General features: G+C 43.1%; 1 protein-coding gene across 2 annotated transcripts in view; it reads left to right on the forward strand.

Moving 5' to 3' along the window:
• MED14 (mediator complex subunit 14) overlaps positions 1-12,466 on the forward strand; it is a 34,372-nt gene extending 21,906 nt beyond the window's left edge. The window contains exons 20-31 of one of the 2 annotated variants that reach the window (XM_030951985.1): positions 419-571; positions 766-1,035; positions 2,228-2,383; positions 2,917-3,028; positions 3,631-3,762; positions 4,789-4,971; positions 5,641-5,876; positions 6,496-6,675; positions 6,881-6,988; positions 7,443-7,568; positions 8,181-8,370; positions 11,869-12,466. In XM_030951985.1, coding sequence (XP_030807845.1) covers positions 419-571; positions 766-1,035; positions 2,228-2,383; positions 2,917-3,028; positions 3,631-3,762; positions 4,789-4,971; positions 5,641-5,876; positions 6,496-6,675; positions 6,881-6,988; positions 7,443-7,568; positions 8,181-8,370; positions 11,869-11,942 — 1,920 coding nt within the window. In that variant the 3' untranslated portion in view covers positions 11,943-12,466. The remainder of the gene's footprint in view (positions 1-418; positions 572-765; positions 1,036-2,227; positions 2,384-2,916; positions 3,029-3,630; positions 3,763-4,788; positions 4,972-5,640; positions 5,877-6,495; positions 6,676-6,880; positions 6,989-7,442; positions 7,569-8,180; positions 8,371-11,868) is intronic. The other variant, XM_030951992.1, reaches the window with a different exon arrangement.
• Positions 12,467-22,361: the final 9,895 nt, after the last annotated feature.

A 22,361-nucleotide genomic window follows, 5' to 3' on the forward strand; every position in this document is an offset into this window, starting at 1 on the left:
CTTACATATTATCCAATACTCATTTTTGTGTAATGTAACATAAGAAAACCAGTCCACCTCCAGCAACTCACTAAGCAGTTTTCCACACCACAAATCTCTCAAGTTTAATTTTCTCTCTCTCACTTTGGCAGAAAATATTCTTTTGTTTTTTGGTTGAGTTGCTGATATAAGCACCCAGTTCTGCAGTTGCCAACAATACAGGCAGCTAAATGAGTGTTAAACCTGAGAGTGCTGTTTTTTTTTCACAGCCTCAGCAGCTTTTGAAGAAGGTGAATTATGAATCTGTTGAGGTTTGATAGAAAATGGGGGGAAAAATTAAATCTGACCAACTTTCTTGCTATAATTTCTTACTATAACCTCATTATTACTAACTACTTGTTCTAGCTTCCAAGACCATTTTATGTTTGTGACATTGCAGATCAGCATTCAGTGGAACTCCATCCTGCAGAAGTTCCATATTTCACTGGGAACAGTTGGCCCAAACTCAGGTTGCAGTAACTGTCACAACACAATTCTGCACCAGCTCCAGGAGATGTTTAATAAGACGCCAAACGTGGTGCAGTTGTTACAGGTAATGTTCTAAAATCTTGTATCAAGAGAATTGCAATACGCTAGCTGAGTTCTGATTAAACTGTTCTCTTCAAGGGTGTTATGATTGTTTATGAATCTCATTACCAGAAAGCAATTTTCCCTGCTATGCCTCATTTTCCCTGACCTTTCCTTTTGGATGAGCTACCTGACCTCTCACTCTCCACTCTCTCCCAGGTTTTGTTTGACACTCAGGCTCCGCTAAACGCCATCAACAAGCTCCCGACCGTGCCCATGCTGGGGCTGACACAGCGCACCAACACTGCCTACCAGTGCTTCTCCATCCTGCCCCAGTCCCCCACGCACATCAGGCTGGCCTTCAGGAACATGTACTGCATCGACATCTACTGCCGCAGCCGCGGCGTGGTGGCCATCCGCGACGGCGCCTACAGCCTCTTCGACAACAGCAAAATCGTCGAGGGCTTCTACCCCGCCCCTGGGCTAAAGGTGAACTCCCCTCTGTGTTCTGGCAGCTTGTAAATAAATGAGCTTCTCACTTGGAAGTGTGAATCTGAGGTGAAGAGCTTGGTGAAGGTTTTCTTTGTGAAGACGTGTGGTACTTCCAGAATTCTGAGCGTAGAAGGAAGTTTTTGATTTATTGGTAGATCTGTTAATTTCCTTTAAAAAAATAACATCAAATGCTAGGCTTTTTTTCTTCTTATCTGTGTATTCAGGCATCCTTTTGGTTGAAACTTGTGTCTAGGCTAGGTGTGTGCTCCAGGATTAGCAGCAACTGCTCCTCACAGACTGTTCTGTGTGGCAGTACAGTGCTCATAAATTGCAGGTGGGACAATACTCCATGTCAGATGATTCTAGACAGAAACTTCTATTTTAAAACGGTTCCCATCAGCATGTGGCAGGAGCCTGTGGCTTTGCTTCTAAATGCAGTGCTGGTTCACTCTTCCTTAACAGGAATCTCTGCACACTGACAGAATACCTGTACCAGGTATTATACCTGTACCAGTGCTAGGTATTCTGAAATACTGTAAAATGGCACCCTTTGAGGAACAGGTCAATTTGCCATTTTTTTTTTCTGACAGTTGCAACTGAATATTGATTTTCTCATATTGCATTTAACTGATCCTGAACATCTGCCCCTTTAAAAAATGCCAAATGAAAAGCTAATGGAAAGAAGGAGATTGTAGATACCAGTGTAAAGTAGTAGAAGAGAATGGAAATGGGAAGGTAGAGGAGGAATTAATTCAAAAAGGTTGGCAGGTTCCTCTGGGTACAAGAGAATGCTGTGGAGCAGGTGACTTAGATGTTCTTAACTAAACAGAGCAGTTGTAGGTGTGATACAACAGCCCTGTAGGTTCTTGGTGCTCAGGAGTTGTTCTGGAACAGGTATTTCTAAGTGTAGACTTTTCCTGATCTTTAAGGAGAGAATAAAAATGTTGATATTTCAATTTACTGGAAATATTTCTTGTTATAGAGCCAGGTGTCTGTTTATTAATTGATATATTTGCAGACTAATTACACTGTAATTAATAAAAGCCCACTAGTATTTAGTTCCAGAGATTTGCCTGTCTCCTGTGTGTTGTAGCTGATAAAGGCAGTTTTAAAGCTTAGCAAATACTGCCTTCATTTGTATAGTAAAATTTAAATGGGCAAACTGCTAACAAAAGTGCTTTTTCCACAGACATTCCTGAACATGTTTGTTGACAGCAACCAGGATGCACGGAGACGATCTGTAAATGAAGATGATAACCCACCCTCTCCTATCGGAGGAGACATGATGGATTCTTTGATATCACAGCTCCAACCCCAGCAGCCACCACAGCAGCCACAACAACAGGTACCCTTCAGGCAAAATAAATGTTTATTGTCTTCCACAATAGTAGATTTCTAAGAACTTCATGTTCTAAAGGGATTAGCAGTAACAAAATGGAAAGGGAGACTATAAACCCACTCTGCTGTAGAATTCCCCTTCGGGCAAAATGTATTAATTTATTTTGCATTTCTCATTCCAGTGTAAACAGCCCATAGCATATGAACAGCAGCTTTGGAGGGTCACATGAGACTTGCTGCCTAGGAGCAAAGGACTGAGGGAGGGAAAACAACTGTTTAAGATAAAAGATGGGAGGGAGAGTCAGGAGGCTTTGCTGTTGCAGGGTAACAGATAAAAGGAGAGGGGTACAGAGGTATTAATGTCTTTAAAAGAAACTGAAAAGAGCAGTGAGCATTAAACAAGATAGTCTAGAAAATCAAACAACTGTGTGGATGAACCTGTAAGACCAAGGCCTCATTAGTATTCTCCTGCATATATTTAATTTTTGTTTTGGTAAAAAATGATCAAAAGTTTTAATTGTCCTGTGTTGACAATTTCAGCCATTTGCAAAACAGGCAGGAGCCTCTGGAGCATATCCTCTCACCTCCCCACCCACCTCCTACCACAACACAGTGACACCCTCCCCGTCCATGATGCACACACAGTCACCAGGTAGGATGGCTGGGAGCTGGTCCTGTCCTAGAAAAATAGGTCTTTTTGCTTGTGTGTTTTTTCTATTATTTGAGCTGTGTTTAGCCCCAGATTAGCCAAGAGAATGAACCTTACATGGTGGGGAAAAAAAGCAGGGTCCGGCCATGCATGTTTTTGAAAGTACATTTTGAAGCTAAAAAGCCCATTAAGTAAAACTACCATCTTTAGCTGTGTAATATTTGGGGTGTTTCATCATTACTGTTTATAACTTGCAGAGACATAAACCTGTTAATTTTCAATATCTGCTTTTCATCACTAGAGCTCTGCTTTCTGCTCCCAGCTGTTGTAGAACAACAGCTGAAATATTTAAATTTGAGGAAGGGCTGGGCAGGGGAGAAATGCCATTCTTCAAGCCAGATATCATGGGAAGTTTCCTTTGTGTGGTAAATCAACCTGAAAAATATAACAGTCATGCATGTATAAAATAAAGTCATTGAGTGCAAAAAGAAATTCTCTTGAATCTTGTTTGCTGTCTCCCTAAAAAGGAGGGAGCAGTTGATAGAAAAAAAATAGAGCAGAAAGATGGATATGTGTATGTCAAGTGATGTGATGTCTTTGATCAGGAAATTTGCATGCTGCAAGCTCACCTAGCGGGGCTTTAAGAGCACCATCACCAGCATCCTTTGGTCCAACTCCTTCACCTTCCTCTCTTGGAATCACAATGGGACAAACAGCTAACTTTGCCAGCCCACATGGTGAGTTCTTTACTGGCAGGTTTATATGTAGTGACAGGGAGGGCTGATTTGCTTCTTAAAATTAAGTCTTCCAGAGCAGACCTAAGTTAATGGAGAAAAATTCATGGTTTGTAATTGGCTCAAGTAGCTGTTTTCATATATGTGAGTGTTAATTGTTAACAGTAGTCAAAAGTAGCTGCATGGCATGTTGAGGTGTTCCTAACATGTTAAAAATTGACTCTCAGTCACTCCTTTCTGCTTACTAATGTAGGGAAATTCAATGTGGTCTTGTAGCAGAACAGTGGCTGCAGCTTTTAATGAACATTTTCTTTTGTTAGATTAGTTAGTGGATTTTCACTGCTTACATTTCCTGGAAAAATAACTGGAACAGGTTAGAAATTCACATACTTGCAATTTGAAAATGCTGTCAAAGCCTGGCTGGTTTGGCATATCTGTGAGCAACCTGCCTTTTGGTTGTTTCCTTTATTAATTTGGTTGGTTTTTTTGGAAAGCTGCCAAAACAATTCTTTGTGTAATCACAGTGCATTGGAAACTGTTCTATAGGATCACAACAAATGAACAGTTCAGATGGTAATTTCCACACATCAGTTTGACTGTTGAGATGAACTACAGGGTAGGTTTAAGGTTCTGATCAGTCTGTAGAGCAGAGATACCTTTGCAGCAATAACTGTAACATTCTGAATAAATAAGGAACTGTCTGGTTGAGGCTTCCTTTGCTAAGGAGCAATAGAAGTCCAAATCTGTAGGCAAGAGCTCCTTTTGGTTTAGAACCTATTACTTGTTGAACATGACAATTTTTCCTTAGCATTCTACTATTTAAAAAATACAGCCTGGAAACCCTTGAAATCTGTGTCTTGACTTTTACTCTCTGCCCCCACTTGTGTGTTTTGTATGATTATAAAAAGTAGTCTGAAAGCTTGCAGGCACTTGAATGCTTTACAGATTTTGGTAAGCCTCTTTTAGATTTTTCTATTAGAAAGCCTTTTACTTTTTAAAGAAATAATAATGGTCTTGTAACATCTGTAGGTACCATAGACCCAAGCTCACCCTACACCATGATGTCACCCAGTCAGCGTGCAGGGAACTGGCCGGGATCTCCCCAGGTCTCTGGTCCATCACCAGCAGCACGGATGCCTGGAATGTCACCAGCCAATCCTTCCCTTCATTCACCTGTCCCTGATGCCTCTCATTCCCCACGAGCTGGAACAAGTAGGCTTCTTTATCACTGTTACAACTGTGAAACACTCATGTTTAATATTTCTAGTTGTGTTCTTTTTGGTAGTTCTTGTGTTGGTGTAACAGTCCTTACTGTCCTTGTGCAGTAAAATGTCTAAGGAAATGAAGCCTTGATTCTGTCCTACTTCAAATCTTCAATAACAAATTGGAAAAGTGAGCTAAAGCATACAGCATAAATGTCAGCAGGATTGATGATAGCTTTTCTTGCAGTGCAGAAATCAGTCTGAAACTATTGAATTCCATGACTAAGAGAAAAGTCTTCAGAGTGAGAGCAATGATAGGCACATTTGCCAACCCAAATACTAACTTTTCACATCATAGATTTGTAATGCTGCTCTTGCACGACTGATTTAGCCATCTTTACATCCCATTGAGTTTGTTGTGCAAACCTGCTGTCTGCTGGCATGCTGCAGAAAGAGGAAAAGGGAGGAGGATTTTAATGTTACTGAAACTCTTTGCATGGGTTCAGGGTCAAAACTAATTCCTTGTCTGTCTGATGCCTATCACTAGGCAGGCAAATTCTTAAATAAGAAGCATTGAGCTTTGGTCCAGAGGACTTATGAATAGAGATCATTGAAGTGAACATATATCTAATGTTTTAGCTTCAATCCTCCCTTACTGCAAGTCCTTTTGTCCCCACAGGTTCCCAAGTCATGCCAACAAGCATGCCTCCACCTCGGAAACTACCTCAGCGCTCTTGGGCTGCATCCATTCCTACAATCCTCACCCACAGTGCCTTGAATATTCTGCTCTTGCCCTCTCCTACCCCTGGGCTTGTGCCAGGACTAGCTGGCAGCTATCTGTGCTCCCCTCTTGAGCGATTCCTTGGGTCAGTGATTATGAGGAGGCATCTTCAGAGGATCATTCAACAGGAAACGGTAGGGTTTCAGTTTGAATGGACCTGTGGGTATGTGACTGCTCTGTGTCTTTTAAATCAGGCATTTACTGCAATGCTTCAAATAAAATAACTGCTGTTAGACTTGTGCTATTCTTCTGATTTTTACCATCTAAAATGTCAAAATTTAGAGAAATCTTTTAGTTCCACTTCTTTTCCACACAAATTAGATTTGGTCAGGTGAAATTTGGTAATTGTTAAAATAGCAAGTCTATGACCAAGTTTCAGATCTAAGTCTGTGACCAAGTATGTGATCTGAGTTTCAGATGCTGTGGGTTCTTTGGGTTTAGCATGTCCATTGGGAGTTTACTAGAACAGCCACAGGGTTACTGTGGGTAGCACTCCTTGGCAGGATTTCCAGAGAAGTGAGTTACTAGTTAATGTTAACTACTCGTTCAGGAATGTTATCTTAGAGTTTGGGACAGACAAATGTGCCTCTTCACTTCTATGGCATGGGTTCAGTGACAGAGAAAGAAGACAAGTCTGGCATAAGCTTAATTAATTCTCAAGGCAATTTTACCTGTATTAAAATATCATGTGTTTGTGTGAGTTCATTCCATTTAATTAATGACTAATTGACTGTGAATCTCCTTTTTATTCAGCTACAGTTAATAAACTCCAATGAACCAGGTGTCATAATGTTTAAGACAGAGGCACTGAAATGCAGGGTTGCTCTCAATCCCAAAACCAACCAGACCTTGCAGCTGAAAGTAACACCTGAAAATACAGGACAGTGGAAATCAGAGGAGTTACAAGTTTTGGAGAAGTTTTTTGAAACAAGGGTATGTACTGAAATCAAGCTGAAATCATGTTGATGTTTACATGCTTTGCTTTTAATCTCTGGTGTTGTTTTGAGTGGTCCTGCTGACTTTCACTGGCATGTGTAAGAGCTGCGAAATATCAAACTGGCAGCTGTGCATGCTGGTTGCATATTAAATGAGATATTTATTATCTAAATAGGCACTACTAAATAGTGTCTTTCTTTAGGTTGCAGGACCACCTTTTAAAGCAAACACCCTGATAGCCTTCACCAAGTTACTAGGGGCTCCCACACACATCCTCAGGGACTGTGTACACATCATGAAACTGGAGCTGGTAAGTCATCTGTTCTATTTATTTAGTTCACCCAACTTTGGTTGTTATATTTTTGAAAAAAAGCTGATCTGTTTTTATCTAAAACCACACAATTACTCTAAATGTATACATAAGTTATTTAATGTTATTGGAGAAGTTTTAATTTGCTACTAGCTTTCCTGGAAATGCTCAAAATTTCCTTTTAAAGGAAATTTAAATTTCCTTTAAACTGATGATTCTAAGGAGCTGCAGACATGTTACAACAGGCACATGCATAGACTGACCAGAATCTTTCTGATTGTGTTACTGTGGTCAGTTCTTTCAGAGTTACTCTGATTTCTCTAAACCTGGCAATGTCTTCAGGTTTAGCTAAAGAGGCACATTCTGCTTTGTGGTGCTTCCCTGCTTCATAGCTGTGTATGTCACTGACATGAGAACTTTGCTGTTCTTTCTCTGTGCTGCTCTCTCTGAGCAGTTCCCTGACCAGGCAAGTCAGCTGAAATGGAACGTGCAGTTTTGTTTAACAATCCCTCCCAGCGCTCCACCAATTGCGCCTCCGGGAACACCTGCTGTTGTGCTGAAATCCAAAATGTTGTTTTTCGTAAGTAGAGCTGTCTGTTTTAAAATTCTAACCTTGCATGTCTCTGAGATCATCACAAGTTTGTAGCAAAGCATAAGCCCACTGTATCTGACAGCTGTAATAGCTAAAAGTGTTGTGCTGTTTGGAATTCTCAATTTGCTTAGATATCTTTTGTAATGAGTTCGGTTCATATTCCTACTCTCCTTCCTACTAAAGCACAGCAACTCCTCGTGTTTTGTGTTCTTGGAGAGATGTTGACAGTATATAAAGTTCAGCTCCCTCTGGGCTGCATCTTCAAGTGCTCCCCTTGTGGGTGTTTAGTTGTTCTTTGAGGCACAAACCACCTAGATGGGTAAAGTGCACATCAGGGTGCCGGGAGAGGAGAGAGGGATGAGATGTTCAGAACAAATCTACATTAGTGTTGTGCCCGAGGCAATGCTCACTGTGGGGTGCTTTTGAGAAGACAATAGTCTCCACCTGACTGATAATTTCTCTGTTGCAGAATTGATGTCTGAAAACAGGGGAGTGGGAGTACATGCTGTCTGTAGGCCTGGAGTGTTTATCTGTATCAGAAGTTGCACTGAAGTATATGGTCATTCAATTTAACACACTTTTTGGGTTGTTTCCCCACAGCTTCAGCTAACACAGAAAACAACAGTCCCACAGGAAGCTGTTAGTATTATTGTCCCAATTATTTATGATATGGCTTCGGGTACAACGCAACAGGCTGACATTCCCAGGCAGCAGAACTCTTCTGTTGCTGCTCCAATGATGGTTAGCAATATTCTAAAGAGGTTTGCTGAACTGAATTCACCACGACCAGGTACTGTACATGTCCAGTAGATATATTCTCTTCACCCAGACATCTGTGACAAATCTCCAGTGTAAAACTAAACCTCTCTTAAGTCTGAATTCTTCTTGGTTTCTATCTTACTTCTTTAGTGATTACAAACTCCTGATGTGACAGGCAATACATAATTAATAGGAAGTACTGGCAACACAGCAGAAGGTTGCACTGATGATTCAGGCTGGGTTTTGCTGTTCTGCCCAAGTGATAGAATGCACCCACCTCTTGTTAGCCCAACTCTTGCTGCTCAGTAAGAGTCACACTTCTTGACAAACGGGCCTAGAATGAGTCACAAGAAATATGCCATGGCCAAGTGTCAGTTTTCATGGTTAATTATGAAGTTACTCAGCTTAACAGTAGCATGTAAAGGGATGTTAAAATAGTTACCAGAATTTGTCCACGTGCTGTGAATGATTTAAAACTAATTGCAGTGGTTGTATACTCCTTTGTCAGTGTGTCCACTAGCAGAGGTGCATACAGTTCTGTCCACCAGACGTGTTGTGAAGTGTTTGAACTAGGTTGTTCTGAGTGTTCATTGGTCTGTAGGTAGTGCACTGTGAGCAGCATTGTGCTTTGCTTTCCCTCTTGTTTGTCATACCTTTTATTTTTCTTTTGTTATCTAAAACATGGAAGAACAGTGGCAGGTTCTTTGGGCAGCATGTTGTCTGTAAGCAGTGGTTTGGGGTCCTAGTACACAGATGGCTCATAAGAGCAGTAACGTTCAGTTCTGATAAGAACATGCTTTTTCCAGTAACCCAGTGAATAGATTGAAGTTGTGAATCCAGAGGTTGACTCCTACTTCTCTTTTGTATTATTATTCATCTCGTTGTTATGCAGTAATTTTAACTATGCTTGATGGATTATTTCAATTGGTAGAACATGAGCAATGTTTACCTTAAATTGGTGTGGATATGCATTCATTTCTGAAACTTGTGATGGGATTTAAATTAATATGCACTTTCTGTTTAACATGTAGTAATAGTGTAGGTAAATAGGAGAGAAAATAACCTTGAGGGCATGTGGAGTTCCCTGTAGGAGTTCTGTATGTGGAAAAGAGCTGTTGTTTGTGTAGCACTTTTATTTCAAAACATATTAACTAAACTTCAGGTGTTGCTTTTGGAAGGTGCTTCCCAAAGAGTTCCCCTGGTGTGGGGAAGGGTAGGTTCTTGCTTTGCTGTTTGTTAGTGCCCTGAGTTGTGCTTTAAAGGAAACCCTCCACAAAATACCACAGGCAGAGCAAGTAACTGTCAAAGCTGCTCTGGAGATGCGTGGTGAGATGTTTTCTGATGGTCACTAGATAGATCAAAGTGGACAATTTTTGTTTGTTGTGCAAGTTTTGAAGCAGTTTTGGAGTCCAGTACAGGGAGCAAAATATAGATGGGGGAAAAAAAGCATAGGAAAAGCATTGGAGCCACAAGCAGAACCTTGTCCAGGCAAAGGAAAATGTAGCTGGCTGAGCAGAGGAAATTTCTAGTAGTCCTTCCTCTAACTTCCAACAGAAAGAATGAGTCTATATGACTTTACTTATTTCCACCATCACCCAGCAAAAGTAGGATCTTCCCTGAGAACACTTGAAATGCAATTTCCTCTGTTCTTATTGTCAAAACATACATTATTATAGCTGATCAAAGAGAACAAGAATACCTTCTTTTCTTGACCATTGAAAGTTGATAGGAGAGCCAACAGATGAAAGTAGATAGCTGGGAGACTTAAAACAGCAGGACATGGTAGATCCCAGATGTGTGTCCTTTGTCGTCTGATGCTCCTCTCTCTTCTGCTGCTCCTGTGCTGTACCCAGGATTTTCCTGACTTTCCTACCTGTTAGCTCTCTGCTGCACTAATTGCAATCTGCTTGGTTAAGGGAATTTTTCACTATTTGAGTCAGGAAGGAGCAGGGCCTCCCATTGTGCACAGCTGATGTTACTGGCACTGTCATTGTAACCTGGAATCAGTGTTGCCTTGTTCTGGCTGTATCTTTTTTACCTTTCTCTCTTTGTGAGAAAGTATTTTGTATTCAGCTTAATTTTCCTCTTAATAAAATGGTAGTGCCTGAAAAGTAAGTTCTTTTGAAAGAGTTTTCTTTTCAGATCTGTGGGCAAACACATTCTGCTGTGTTTAACAGTAAAGTGTTGACTCATTGTGAGTACACATTGTCTAAGACCACTTTACCTATGCCTCCGTGGGAGAAAATACTTTACTTTGGGGAAATACTTGTACAAACTGAGAGGAAATCAATGCCCTGCAATAATAAGCTTAAACTTGAGCTGTAAGTCCAAGACCTACAGTATGTAGTGGACATCAATCTGGTAAGGAAAATAAAGTCCCTATGGATGCTGGAGGTGACCCTTAGAGAGGAGATCAAGGGACTCATGATGATTCTTAAAGCACTTCACAACTAAACATTTTTCAGTGATGCAGTGGATGGTATTTAGCCCAGATTTGTAGCTTTGATATGATAATGACTTGCCCAAAATAATCTTGGGAATCCCTAGTCTGGCAGTTAAGATTAATGCATCCCAACAGGCTGTGCTCTTATCTCTCTGCTCATACTGTTGCTCCTTCAGCAGCAAAATTCAATGTCTTCTAATTGATATTTCTTGAAATATGCAGGAAAAATTCAGCCCACGGTGACCAGGGTACAACAGTGGCTACTAATTGTATTCTCTTAGCAGGAAATAGTAGATGAAAATCACAGCTGCCTGTTGCTTCATCTTTTGTTGTTCTTCTTTAACCCTTTCGCTTCTGTTGGTTTTAACTTCTTTAAGCTATTCAGAACATGTGTGTTTTTGTCAACAAGTGCTATTTAAAACTTGGGGTAGCTGTGGCTGGTTTTTCCTCTCAGTATTGAATCTCAGCTGTTGGAAACAGAAGTCCACCTGCTCTGTATTTTATTTTGCAGTTTGGATGTCAAGGGTAGAGCCAGAGCAATTTGGTTGAAAGAAACAGATTCCTGGCTGTTGCCCAGTCTTGGAATTAGAAATGTTTCCAAGACTAAGCTTAGGACAGAAAACATCTTCCAGCTGTTTCAGACTTGAATCTTTCAAAATGTTTCGTTTCTGCTTGTAATCAATAGAAATAAAACTTGAAAAAGTTGGGTTATTGTTTTTTTGTAAGATGAGGTGCTCCTAATTAATAACATACGGAAAAAATCGGACCACAGTCCATGTGCAATCAATTCTAGCATAGATTCAATCTGACATTCAAAAGCAATTAAAAGTTAAGAGCTACTTGCAATTCCACCAGCAACAAGAGCAGTCCTGCTGGGAAAGCTGGAGCTCCTTCCGCTGGTAGCTCCCACAAATGCTGGAGGTTGCTGGGGTTTGGGAGTGGCAGCCTCTGCACCCTGGGCTCTGCCCTGGGGGCTCAGTGAGGAAGGGCTGTGGGTGTGGGGCTAACCTGTGTCTTTTCCCTGCTCCAGAGTGAGGAAGGGCTGTCCGGGGCGCGGTGCTAACCTGTCTCTTTTCCCTGTTCCAGGTGAATGCACAATATTTGCAGCCGTTCGTGATTTGATGGTTAATCTTACGCTGCCCCCTGTGGGGCGTCCCTAGACACTTTTAAAAGAAGGCTGAAAGTGAGACAAAACAGCAAAAAAAAAAAAAAATTAAAAAAATAAAATAAAGCCTTCAGTTAAAAGAGGACGTTTTAATTTTACCTTTTTTTCTAAGAGCTAACTATAAACTGGCAAACTTTCAGGGATGCACTTTCATCACATGAGTATCACCACGACTTTTGTATAGTGCTGTTGTATAGTGTGTTTTAATGGGAGACACTTCAGACTAGGTAATAGATTGAAGTATCAGCTTGCTGGTAATAGATTTAATATTCTGTTTTATACTATAAAGATTATGAAAATGCCAAACTTGTTTGTTTTTTGGTTTTTCTTATGTTTTGGTGTAATAGTCTTTTTTTAAGGCAGGTCTGTCATTTTTGAATACTGTAAAACTGTGACAAACTTTATATTGAAGCTGTATTTTAATATGACTGCTTTGAATCCTTAAGCAATTTATTTGGGCTTGTTGTAAACATGTCCCCAAAAAGCAATATTTAATAAACTGGATTAAAAAATCTTAAACTGGATGTTGTATCATCTTAAACTTTATTCCTCTCCCCTGTAGCCACTGATCAGATCTCTTATGTTCACACTTCCTGCACTGTCTCTGTATGTGATCTTGGTTATACATACACACACATGCTGCTAACTTAAAAACCCAAACAAATCTTTATTTATTTATCCTCTGGGTTCCATTTGTTCCAAATCAGAGCAGAACAGAGTTTGTTCATTTTCCTGGTTGTAAAAATAACCAGTAACTATTTCAAATGGCGCTTCATTTCTTATAGCAGGAACTACATCTCTTCTGTCCCAAAAGCAAGCCTTAGTGGAAGAAAGAACCTTTTGTCATCTGCTATGTATTCTGTAATAACAGGCTCTTGTCTTATTGTAGAGGCAGGTAAGGTAGAAGCTAGACCTGCTACCACAAAATTGGAGAGGCTGATCCAAAAAAGAAACAACCTCACACATAACTTCCTGAATTGGATATTTGTAGTTAATTTTGTCAGTCATGACTGAAGGCTCTTGTAATTGAAAAAAATATCTATCCTTAGGAGTTACTCTATCATTTAACCATTGTCTTCCTGGATCAGTATTCTCAAATTTTTATGGAGGTAGTTTTGTGACTTTCTACAACAGTGACTTTCAGCTGTGCTGCCTCCCTTGCCTTTGCAGAGCTCTGGCAGCTCCCTGCTTAGCTGAAGCATGCTTTAAACTAATTTTAAATATCTTTAGGTGAATGTATTCCAGCCTGCCTTGCTATCTTCAAGGCTGCCCATTTTCCCTATGACTGTCACTGTGCTTCTTTCTCTGAACCTCTTGCTGCTAGAAATCACCTTTTGGTTGGTGCCTACCTCAGATTTCAGCCTTGGACCTGTGGTGTGAGAGTGAGCTCTGTGTCCCTGCTGCTCTCACCTGTGTGGATCTAACAGATGGTTATACAGCTTCTGCTTCTGAACAACAAAACCCATCCCCTGGAGTGAAAACCTGCAGTTTTTAAATGCTGCTGGTCAGTTGGAAAGAGCCCATATTTTTGCCTTTTTACAGCTAAACTAATGTTTTAAAATTGAGCAGTACCTGCTGCCCGTTGTGGGGAGGGGCAGGGAATGTTGAGTGTGGTGGCAGCAGAGCTTCAGCACTTGGAAATAAAAGGGAGGGGAGAGGCCTCCCCACAGGGCAGAGGAAACAAAACATTTAACTGCTGACAGATGGTTATGGACTGACACTCCAAATCTCACATGATGGGAAGGTTGAATTTTGTTTTATATTATACACAGCACTCATAACATACACCACACTTAAAACATTTCTCCTAAAAATTAAATTCTTAAGGTAAGCCCTACTAGTAAAAGAAAGCATTTCCCGCTCACCAGAGACACTTGTTCCTTTCAAAGCAATGACTGTCTTTACAATTGCACTTTTAAGTTTTGTTTTCCATGTGTATTTACAACTTCAGTTTTAAATTTCATTTTCCACGTGTTCAGTCCCTTTTTCTGGCAGCCAGATCATGTGACCACCTGCTGCATTGGGACTATTTATAGATTTCTTCCTTATGGTGGATTTCTTTGTCCATTTATTTCACTGAAAGTGCTGCAGTGACTCCACATCCTTCAGTATTTCTAGAGATTTCTAAGTTCCTGATCAACCCACCTGTGGGACAAGGATGAGTTACTGAATGATTGAATTATAGAGAGGAAAAATAGTTGTTCTGAGCTGAGCCACAGCTCTGGCTTAGAAATGTTAGCCAGTGTCAGATGGAAACACATTTTACGTGTCCGGAAAGCCATTCCCAATAGCAGCCATAGATTTTGTGGCTTTCCAGATAACAAATACTGGTCCTGTCAAAGGTTTCCTCGAGATAGAAAATAGAGAAGAGACTTTTTTGAGCCCTGCAAATACTGCAAGACAAAGAGTGGAGTCAAGGTGAGGTGATGGGGGGTTTTGGTTTGAAACTAAGTTTTAATTCTTTGTTATCTTTCCACGTTTGAGTGTTCCACCGGTTGCCTTTGAGTCTGCAGATGTTTTTTTTTAACTGAGTTTACAAAGGCTGCAGGGAAACAAGTTCTAATGATAAACTGCTGAGACAAAATAAAGCTCCATAACACCAGAAGCTGTTTTTCTTTACGAGCTGCAGTTTGTCTTTAGGCATGTGCTCAGTTTCATCTGTCAGTTGGAAGTTACTGTGGTTCACAGGCATTTTAAAGCAAAATCTTCTGTATGAAAAATAGACTACTAGGAGAATATTTGGGCCATTTTAATCAGATCTTTGATTAGTCTGTCAAAGGTGACACAAAGGTGTCAAAGTTGTGCTACACTGGCCATCTCAGCTCAAGTGGTTATAGTTGTTCCCCTGGCCCAAATTTTCCATCTACCGCAGAATTTCAGAGGTTTTTAAGGTAAGAATGTATTTCAATAAATTAACGTGTAATTGAAATGTATTAACCATATGTAGCATCGAGGTTGTAATTACCGAGCTGTGACTCTGTGTAACCCCATAATAGCGATGTAATTGAGACTTTCACATTTAGATTAAATCATGCTGACTTCAAATACACGACGCTTTTCCGGAGGTGCTCCAGCAGCCACCGGGGGTTTGCTGCTCAGCGGGTGGATCGTTATTTAGGGGAATGTTTTTAAGGCTGAACTTTGGCTCCAGGAGCAGGTGCAGAGCTGCCCCCTCACTATGTGCCGCTCTCCCGCGTACTCCCAGCTCCTCACGTTCCTTCAGAGCAGGAATTAATTCTTTGGGAAATGACCCTGGTGGAGGCTCTGGCAGGAAGCGTGCGGCCTCTGCTCCGGGAGATAAGGGATGCTGAGAGGGAAGGGCTGGGTGAGGCTGTGCAGGGAAGCACGGATGCGGCAGCTTCAGCCTGGGCAGCCTCAATCCCTGCTGTGAAAAACGCCAATCACTTGGTTTTAAAATTTTAGAAGTTTAATAGTAATAAAATTGTTATAAAAATAGTAATACAATTAGAGTAAATAATAATTTGGACAAATTGAGTTAGGACAATATGAGACAATAGAGACAAAGAGGTACAGACGTCCAGGTACCTTTTTCTGGGCAGCACGAGCCCAAAAAAGGACACATGTTAACAGAGGATTAACCCTTAAAAACAATATCCTGTTGCATATTCATACATCTCATACATGATGCATAAATTCCATTCAAATACAGGATTCTGTCTGGTCATCGTCAACTTTTTCCTCTGAATCCTAACAGTTCCTTCAAGGCGGGAAGAAGTTCATTTCTTCTGATAAGAGGCAATAAATTCTTTTTCCCTGAAAGATTTCAGTGTCCTGTGGCTGCTGTCTCACTGCAAGTCCTTTCTTTAAAAAAAGTATCCTACATAGCATAGCTTCTATTTTAACATTTTGTTATAACTTAAAACTATATTTAACACACTACTTAAGAGAATTAATAGAGCATTACTTTCAAACACAACACATATAATATTCATTTTAACATGTGCGAAAAGCCAATATTAGATAAAATACGCATTTTTCACACTGCCCTAGAACAGGAGCTCGGAGGGGCCTCCGGAGCGCGGGAGGCACAGCCCCTGGAGCCGGGCTGCCGGAGAGCTCGGCTCACAGCCAGTGCTGCGGGAAACGTGTCCCTGCTGGGCGGGACCGGGCTCCCACAGCAGGGAAAGCGTCGTGCTCAGCCTTGCCACGGGCCGGTTTTGCTCCTCCTGCCATGCCCCAGCTCTACACGGGGCTGTGGAAGGGCTGCACTGAGGCTGTCAGAGCGCCGGGAGCGTCACCCGCGCCTGCACGGGCAGCGGCTGAAGGGGGAGCTCGTCAGAAATTACAAAAATGGGGGTGTGAAAGCTCCAGGGTGGGAAGGGGGTTGCTGACATCCCTGCCTGTGTTAGGGCAGGCAGCTCCCCGAGTTCAGGGCGTTCAGGCAAGAAGGGGTCCCCTGCCTCTCCTGAGCCCCACACGGGGATGTGCCTCCCTCATGGATGTCGTGCCTCTCTCATGGATGTCCAACCCCCCTCAGGAGCACGGCAGCTGATCAGAAACAGACGAGAAGTCCTACCCACCCTCGGGAACCCTGCCCGTGGCCCTGAAGAGCTCAAATCTCCACATTGACATGAGCTGGTGTGTGTGGACAGGGAGCCCCATCTCTCACCTTCTGCGCCCCGGGACCCCCCGGCCTGCCCAGGGCGCTGCTGGTGCTGCGGCCCTGCCTCACTGCACAACGCTCCTTCCTGCACATTTATTTCTGGGGCTTCCTCCGTGATGAGTACGCTGCTGAAAGCAGCTGGCAAGCTGGCAAAGCAGCATTTAAAAGAGACAGAGAAAAGCACTCCTGTCCTTAGGAGCTGATTTCGCAGCAGAAGGAGGGGGTGGCTGGGGAGCTGCAGGCCAGGCTGGGCCTTGCTGTGCCTTCAGCACAGATCTCTGTGATGTCGATCCCAAAAAGCAGGGACAGATCCAGCCTGGCACAGGGCTGGGAGCTGTGGTGCTGCCTCTGGGGCTGCTCTGCACGTGAGCTCCCACCTTACTGCTCAAGGTTACAGAGAAAGGAGAGGATAGGATAGGACAGGATAGAATTGGATAGAATTGGATAGGATAGGAAGGGACTATTTCAGTTAGACAGGACCAGCAAGGATCTTTTAGTCCAACTGCCTGACCAATTCAGGGCTGACCAAAATTTAAATCATGTTGTTAACGGCATAATCCAAATGCCTCCAAATGCCTGGCAGGCTCAGGGCATTGACCACCTCTGCAGGAAGCCTGTCCCAGCATTTGACCATCCTCTTAGTAAAGAAATGCTTCCTGTTGTCCAGTCTAAATGTCTCCTGACAGTGTGGGTTTGAGCCATTCCCATGCATCCTGTCCCTGGATCCCAGGGAGAAGATCTCAATGCCTCCCTCTCCATTTCCCCTCCTCAGGAAGCTGCAGGGAGCAATGAGGTCGCCTCTCAGCCTCCTCTTCTCCAGAGGAGACACGCCCAGAGCCCTCAACCTTCCAGCCTTTACACCAGCTTTGTTGCCCTCCTCTGGACACATTCAAGGTTTTCAACATCCTTGTTAGACAGACAGGCCCAACACAGAGTACAATGGGAAAATCACTGCTGGCACCTCACTGTGCCATGGCTGGAGCACCCCGGGATGGGCTCTGCACTCCTGGCTGCTGGAGCAGCACTGACTCCCCCCAGTCCCTTTCTGCAGGGCTGCCTCCAGCCACCCCTCTCCCCCTTGTACCTACGAGGCCTCTGCTTGAGTTGCAGGAACTTGTCATGGTTTCCACATCCAGCTGGGAAACCACATGGTTCACCATGCATGTGCCCCCACAGAAGCTACTCCACAAGCTGACACTGGGATTATCCCACTGGTGCTGTGGAATAACACTCTGACTTGCTGATCTGTGTAAACATCAGCTAGTAGGACAGATACATCTTGTTTACTTACATCTGTGCTCTGTCCTCCCATCAAAAGGAGGACAAGGACAAGGCAAAGAAAAGAGGTGTTTGTGTACGTGTGCCATCAATGATCTTGAAGAAAAAAAAGGAAAAATGGATGTATGCTTTAATTCCTTGGACAGCCTGTAAAGCTGACTGATACCTAGGGATTTAGCTATGTGAAAATAGCTATTTTGACAACAGTACTGTGTGAGAATTGAAGTGTAACTCCAAATACTACTGAGACATCCTCTCCCCACACTGAAGCAGCTGCTTAAGCCTAGCTCAGTCTTTCTTGGCTGTCACCTCAGTGCCCAGAGGAGAGCTGCCAGCTCCAAGCTGAGACTTAACCCGTGTTTGAACCCAGCTCTACCCTCTCCACCTGCTTTGCACTCAGAGTTCAAGTTTTCCAGTTCAGCTCTCGATTAAGGTGTCAGGACACCACACCAGAAGCTGCTCAGTGGCTCTCCCAGCAGCTGCTGCTGTGGAGAAGCAGCCTTTGTGTTCTCCACCATCACAGAGCTCCAGCAGCCAGCCAGGAGTCGGCTGGGAACCCAAACTCAGACCTTGGCTTTTGCCAGGCGACGCTTGGCCCCTGCAGTGGTCCCACTGTTTTCAGCTTGGCAGGAGTCTCCAAAGGGTGGTCTCTGGGTGTGCTTTCCTCTGCAAGTTAAAGGGGGCCAGGTAGGGGAGTCAGGCTTGCTGCAGAAGCTGCAGGACAGCAAGATCCCTGGCTCTGTGTGGGACTGCTCCAGTGAGATCCCTGCAAGCTGAATTGGCTCAGAGTGGGTGTGGAAGCGTTTGGGTGTGAGTCAGTCAGGGATGTTTGTCCCAAGGGCCTACAATGGGTCCTGTCCCTCTCACTTTGCAGTGTAGGCACAGTCCCACCCTTTCACAAAGCTCCAAGATGAATGTACAGGCCTAATATGCACATTCAGGGTAGCTCTGGATGCTTGGAAACAATAAATTCCTTATGATTTCTATGGGCTGGAATTTACCTTGGCAGCAAGTGTTGAGCTGGGTAGTGCCTTTCCTTTCATGGTATCTCACAGACAGGGACCAGGGCAATCTTCAGAAATAAATTAATTCTTTTCTATGCGCTAGGTGCCCAGGTCCATCCACAGTTGGTCATAGTCAACTCCAATTCATTTTAGATTTGAAAACACACTTGATAGCTGTGGAATAAGGTTTGTAAATTGCTTTTCTTGACACACTTTTGCATTTGTTTTTCTGCTTTGTTTTGTTGCAGATGGGTGCCTTAAAAAAACCCAGAGTTTGCCTACACACCTCCTGCCTCTTGCTCGCTGCACAGCTTGGCACAGCGTGGTACCATCCATGTGCAGCTCTTACCCAAGAGTCAGCTGCTCAAACAGGGAAAGGTTTCTGAAGATTTTCAGGGATAATGTTGAAGGAATCAACCTTTTATTCAAACACATTGTTGTTTGCAGCACGCAAATAGCACATCCTGGGCATCCTGGAAGAGGATTATTCCAGGTTGTTTAATTTAATTTCAAACTCCAGTGGCATTCATGGTGGGTAGTGACTGTGGACAGAGCTTACTGAGTCCCGAGGTGACCCATCAGCCATGCGGGTTTTGTTGTGCAGATTTACTTGGCTTGAGGGCAGATGAAAATTTTTGGGTCAGTTTGGTGGAGCACAGTAGCTCTCCTCCATCCTTTGAACTTTTAGGACTACAGACATCAGCAGAAAGTCACAGAGGTGACCCTGACCAGAGGATTTCCCAAGAGCCCTCTTTGCTTTCACAGCACACAGCACTGCACAGCCCCACAGTGTGCAGGGTGTTTGTGGGCAGCAGTGCCAGAGCTGAGCTCAGCACAGTCATGGCCCCGCAGGGGCACTGCTGCAGCTCTTCCCTTCTCCCCGGGGGACTGGAGACCTCAGTGAGCTGCAGTGTTCATCAGAAATGAGTTTCTTCTTCCTCATGGCCAAAGGGATTTGGGAGGGAGACACGAGATTCACTGTGCGCAGTGCAGAATGTGCCATGGCTCATACAGCTGTAAAAAGAAAATAAAACAAGAGGTTCTGCTTTGCATTCCATAAGAAATGTAAGACTGGCAGTGCCCTCCTGTGTCTCCAAACCCAGATCCATTACAGGCAAATGTGCTGCAAAATGCTGTTTATAAACTTGGCAGGCTGTGTCTTAATTACAGGCTTTTGCCTAAACTCCCAAGGCCTCCCTGAATCCCCAGGGAGAGAGGCTCATGGAGATCCTCACTGCTCTGAGCTTTGTGGTGCACTACAGAGATGAAGTCAGCCAGAGAAAGCTGTGAGCATGAGGTGATCTTTGTAAGAGTCCAAGAAAAAAACCTGTCCTTTTCCCATCTTGTTTCAGTCCCTTTGGGCAGAGTTAGGAGCAGAGTCAGGCAGCTGCTCTTAAGTTGTGATTTTAGAAGCATCTTGCTTCTTTCTTTGGCACAAAGAACAACAACAAAATCCACACAGCCTCAGCTCTTTCAAAGACTGATATTAAAGTTGAGGAGTGGAGGGAGCAGAGGGAGGAGATCAGCGGGGACTGGCCCAGAGATGCCCAGTGTCCTGCAGAGGGCTGGAGAGAGGGACAGCCCCTGGCTGCTTCCCCATGTCCTCTCTCCCAGCCCTGGTGCTGGCAACTCAGCAGGAGCCAGAATATCCCTCCTGCATTATTGCTCTTCAGTGGTTTCCATACCTTCATTTTTAACTAAAGAGATCAAAGTCTTACTGTGATTCTCTTCACTTTTCCAAATTTTCCTCCTTACCTGAATTGCATGGGCATTCAAATAAATAAATAAAAGTATTTTTATTTTTTACTCCTCCATCCCATCCCAAGTCTTTGCCAGGGTGTCCCAGGTTGCCAATGCAGGCTCAGCCCAGTTCAGGGAGTGGCAGAGGGCAGCTTACAGCTGATGAAATGAAGATCACCTGTGCTGTGCAGGAACAAGTCAGCCCTGGAGAATTCATTCACGTGTCCTCCTGAGTGAGGGATGTCCTGAGCAACAATGTCCTATGTAGGAATACTTAATTCCATCAGAATAGTCTTGTCCATTTGTGCTACTCCAATGCTGGCAATAGCTGCAAATTAGAAAGGACTTTTTGAAGGATTGGAGTGCAGAGGCTACAATGCTTCAAAAAACAGAAACATGGCCAAAGCCAAATTTTAACAGAGACCAGAGAAGAAGAGCTTAAGGAGAAAAAAAAATGGAGTTGAGAATGCATATGTGTTTATTTTGCAGCTCAGATTAAGCTGCATGTTACAGGGAAATTCATAAAGGAATTTGTCAGTATTTAAAGATTTCCGCTTTTTAGATTATTTTCCCCTCTGCCAAATAGTTAATTTAGGCTACAGTAACCAATTACTCCCACACAGTGCTGGAAATGATGGCAAGTAGGACTTGTTTCACCACTTCCAACTATCTGAATATTTCAGCAGCTGTGGAATTTTTAAAGAATCAGGTCTGTGGTGTGGAAGTGGCTGAACACAGTGTGGAAAGTAGAAATAAAGGTGATTCCTGTGCTGAGGATTTCCTGGGGACCTCTGGGTTAACAGAAAAAAAAATCAAACAAAGAAACAAAACAAAAAAGAATAAAAAATAAAACCAAACCAAACAAAAAAAAGGGGGGGGAAGGGAGCAGAGGAGGAAGCAAACTGCAGACTGGTTGTTTGTGCTGTTCCAGTCTGGACAGTCTGTCCCAGACAGGAAGCTGGTCTCATGACAGGATCATGACTGCAGTTGTGACATGTCAGGGGCTGCTTTCCAGAGGGATGTTCCTGGGATGGAGTGGTTTGTCTGGCAGCTATCCCCTCACCAGGAGCACAGGAGACTCCAGCTCTGCCCTGGGATGGCCGGGGAGGCAGAGCTGGAGGGAGCACTGCCCTGAAATCACTTTCTAAAATTTCAGGCTTCTCACTGCTGGTTTGGGTCCTGGGGAAGTGAGGAGTCAGCCCCTCTGACTCCCTGTGTCTCCCCTTTAGTGCTGACTCTTCCATTCCCTTGGATAAAACATGGCACTTAGGGACAAAGGTGAAATTAAAGTGACCCTTGGTTGGCACTGAGGCTGTTACACTCCAACAGCACTATTTGTGTCCTGCCTATTTTCCTAATTCACTTGTGCTTATTTTTGATGGATTATTTTGTTTTTCTCCAGAAGTAATACACATCAAAGACAGCTTCTGGTCAGCATCACCTGTGGGATGATAGTGGTATAGGCACAGTTTTCCTGCAGATTTTTTTCCTGGACATCTTTTTTTAGGTGGATGTATTCCTGTTCATCTTCTGAGTTCATAAATCCTCATTTTTACAAAATATTGAGCATACTTTTTTTTTCAGTCTTCTTTAAAATATGGAAATAGCTTAACAATATTTTCACTTTTTATTAAAAGTACTGTTTTTAATGGGAGAGAGGAGGCTTCTCCCAAGGTTTCATTTGTAAAGACCCATATAACACCATGTGTGTGCATGCAAACATGCAGGAAGGAGATCAAAACCATTTCATATATAGAGAAAGCTTATC

Source organism: Camarhynchus parvulus, chromosome 1 (genome assembly GCF_901933205.1).
Source record: "Camarhynchus parvulus chromosome 1, STF_HiC, whole genome shotgun sequence".
Taxonomy (NCBI): domain Eukaryota; kingdom Metazoa; phylum Chordata; class Aves; order Passeriformes; family Thraupidae; genus Camarhynchus; species Camarhynchus parvulus.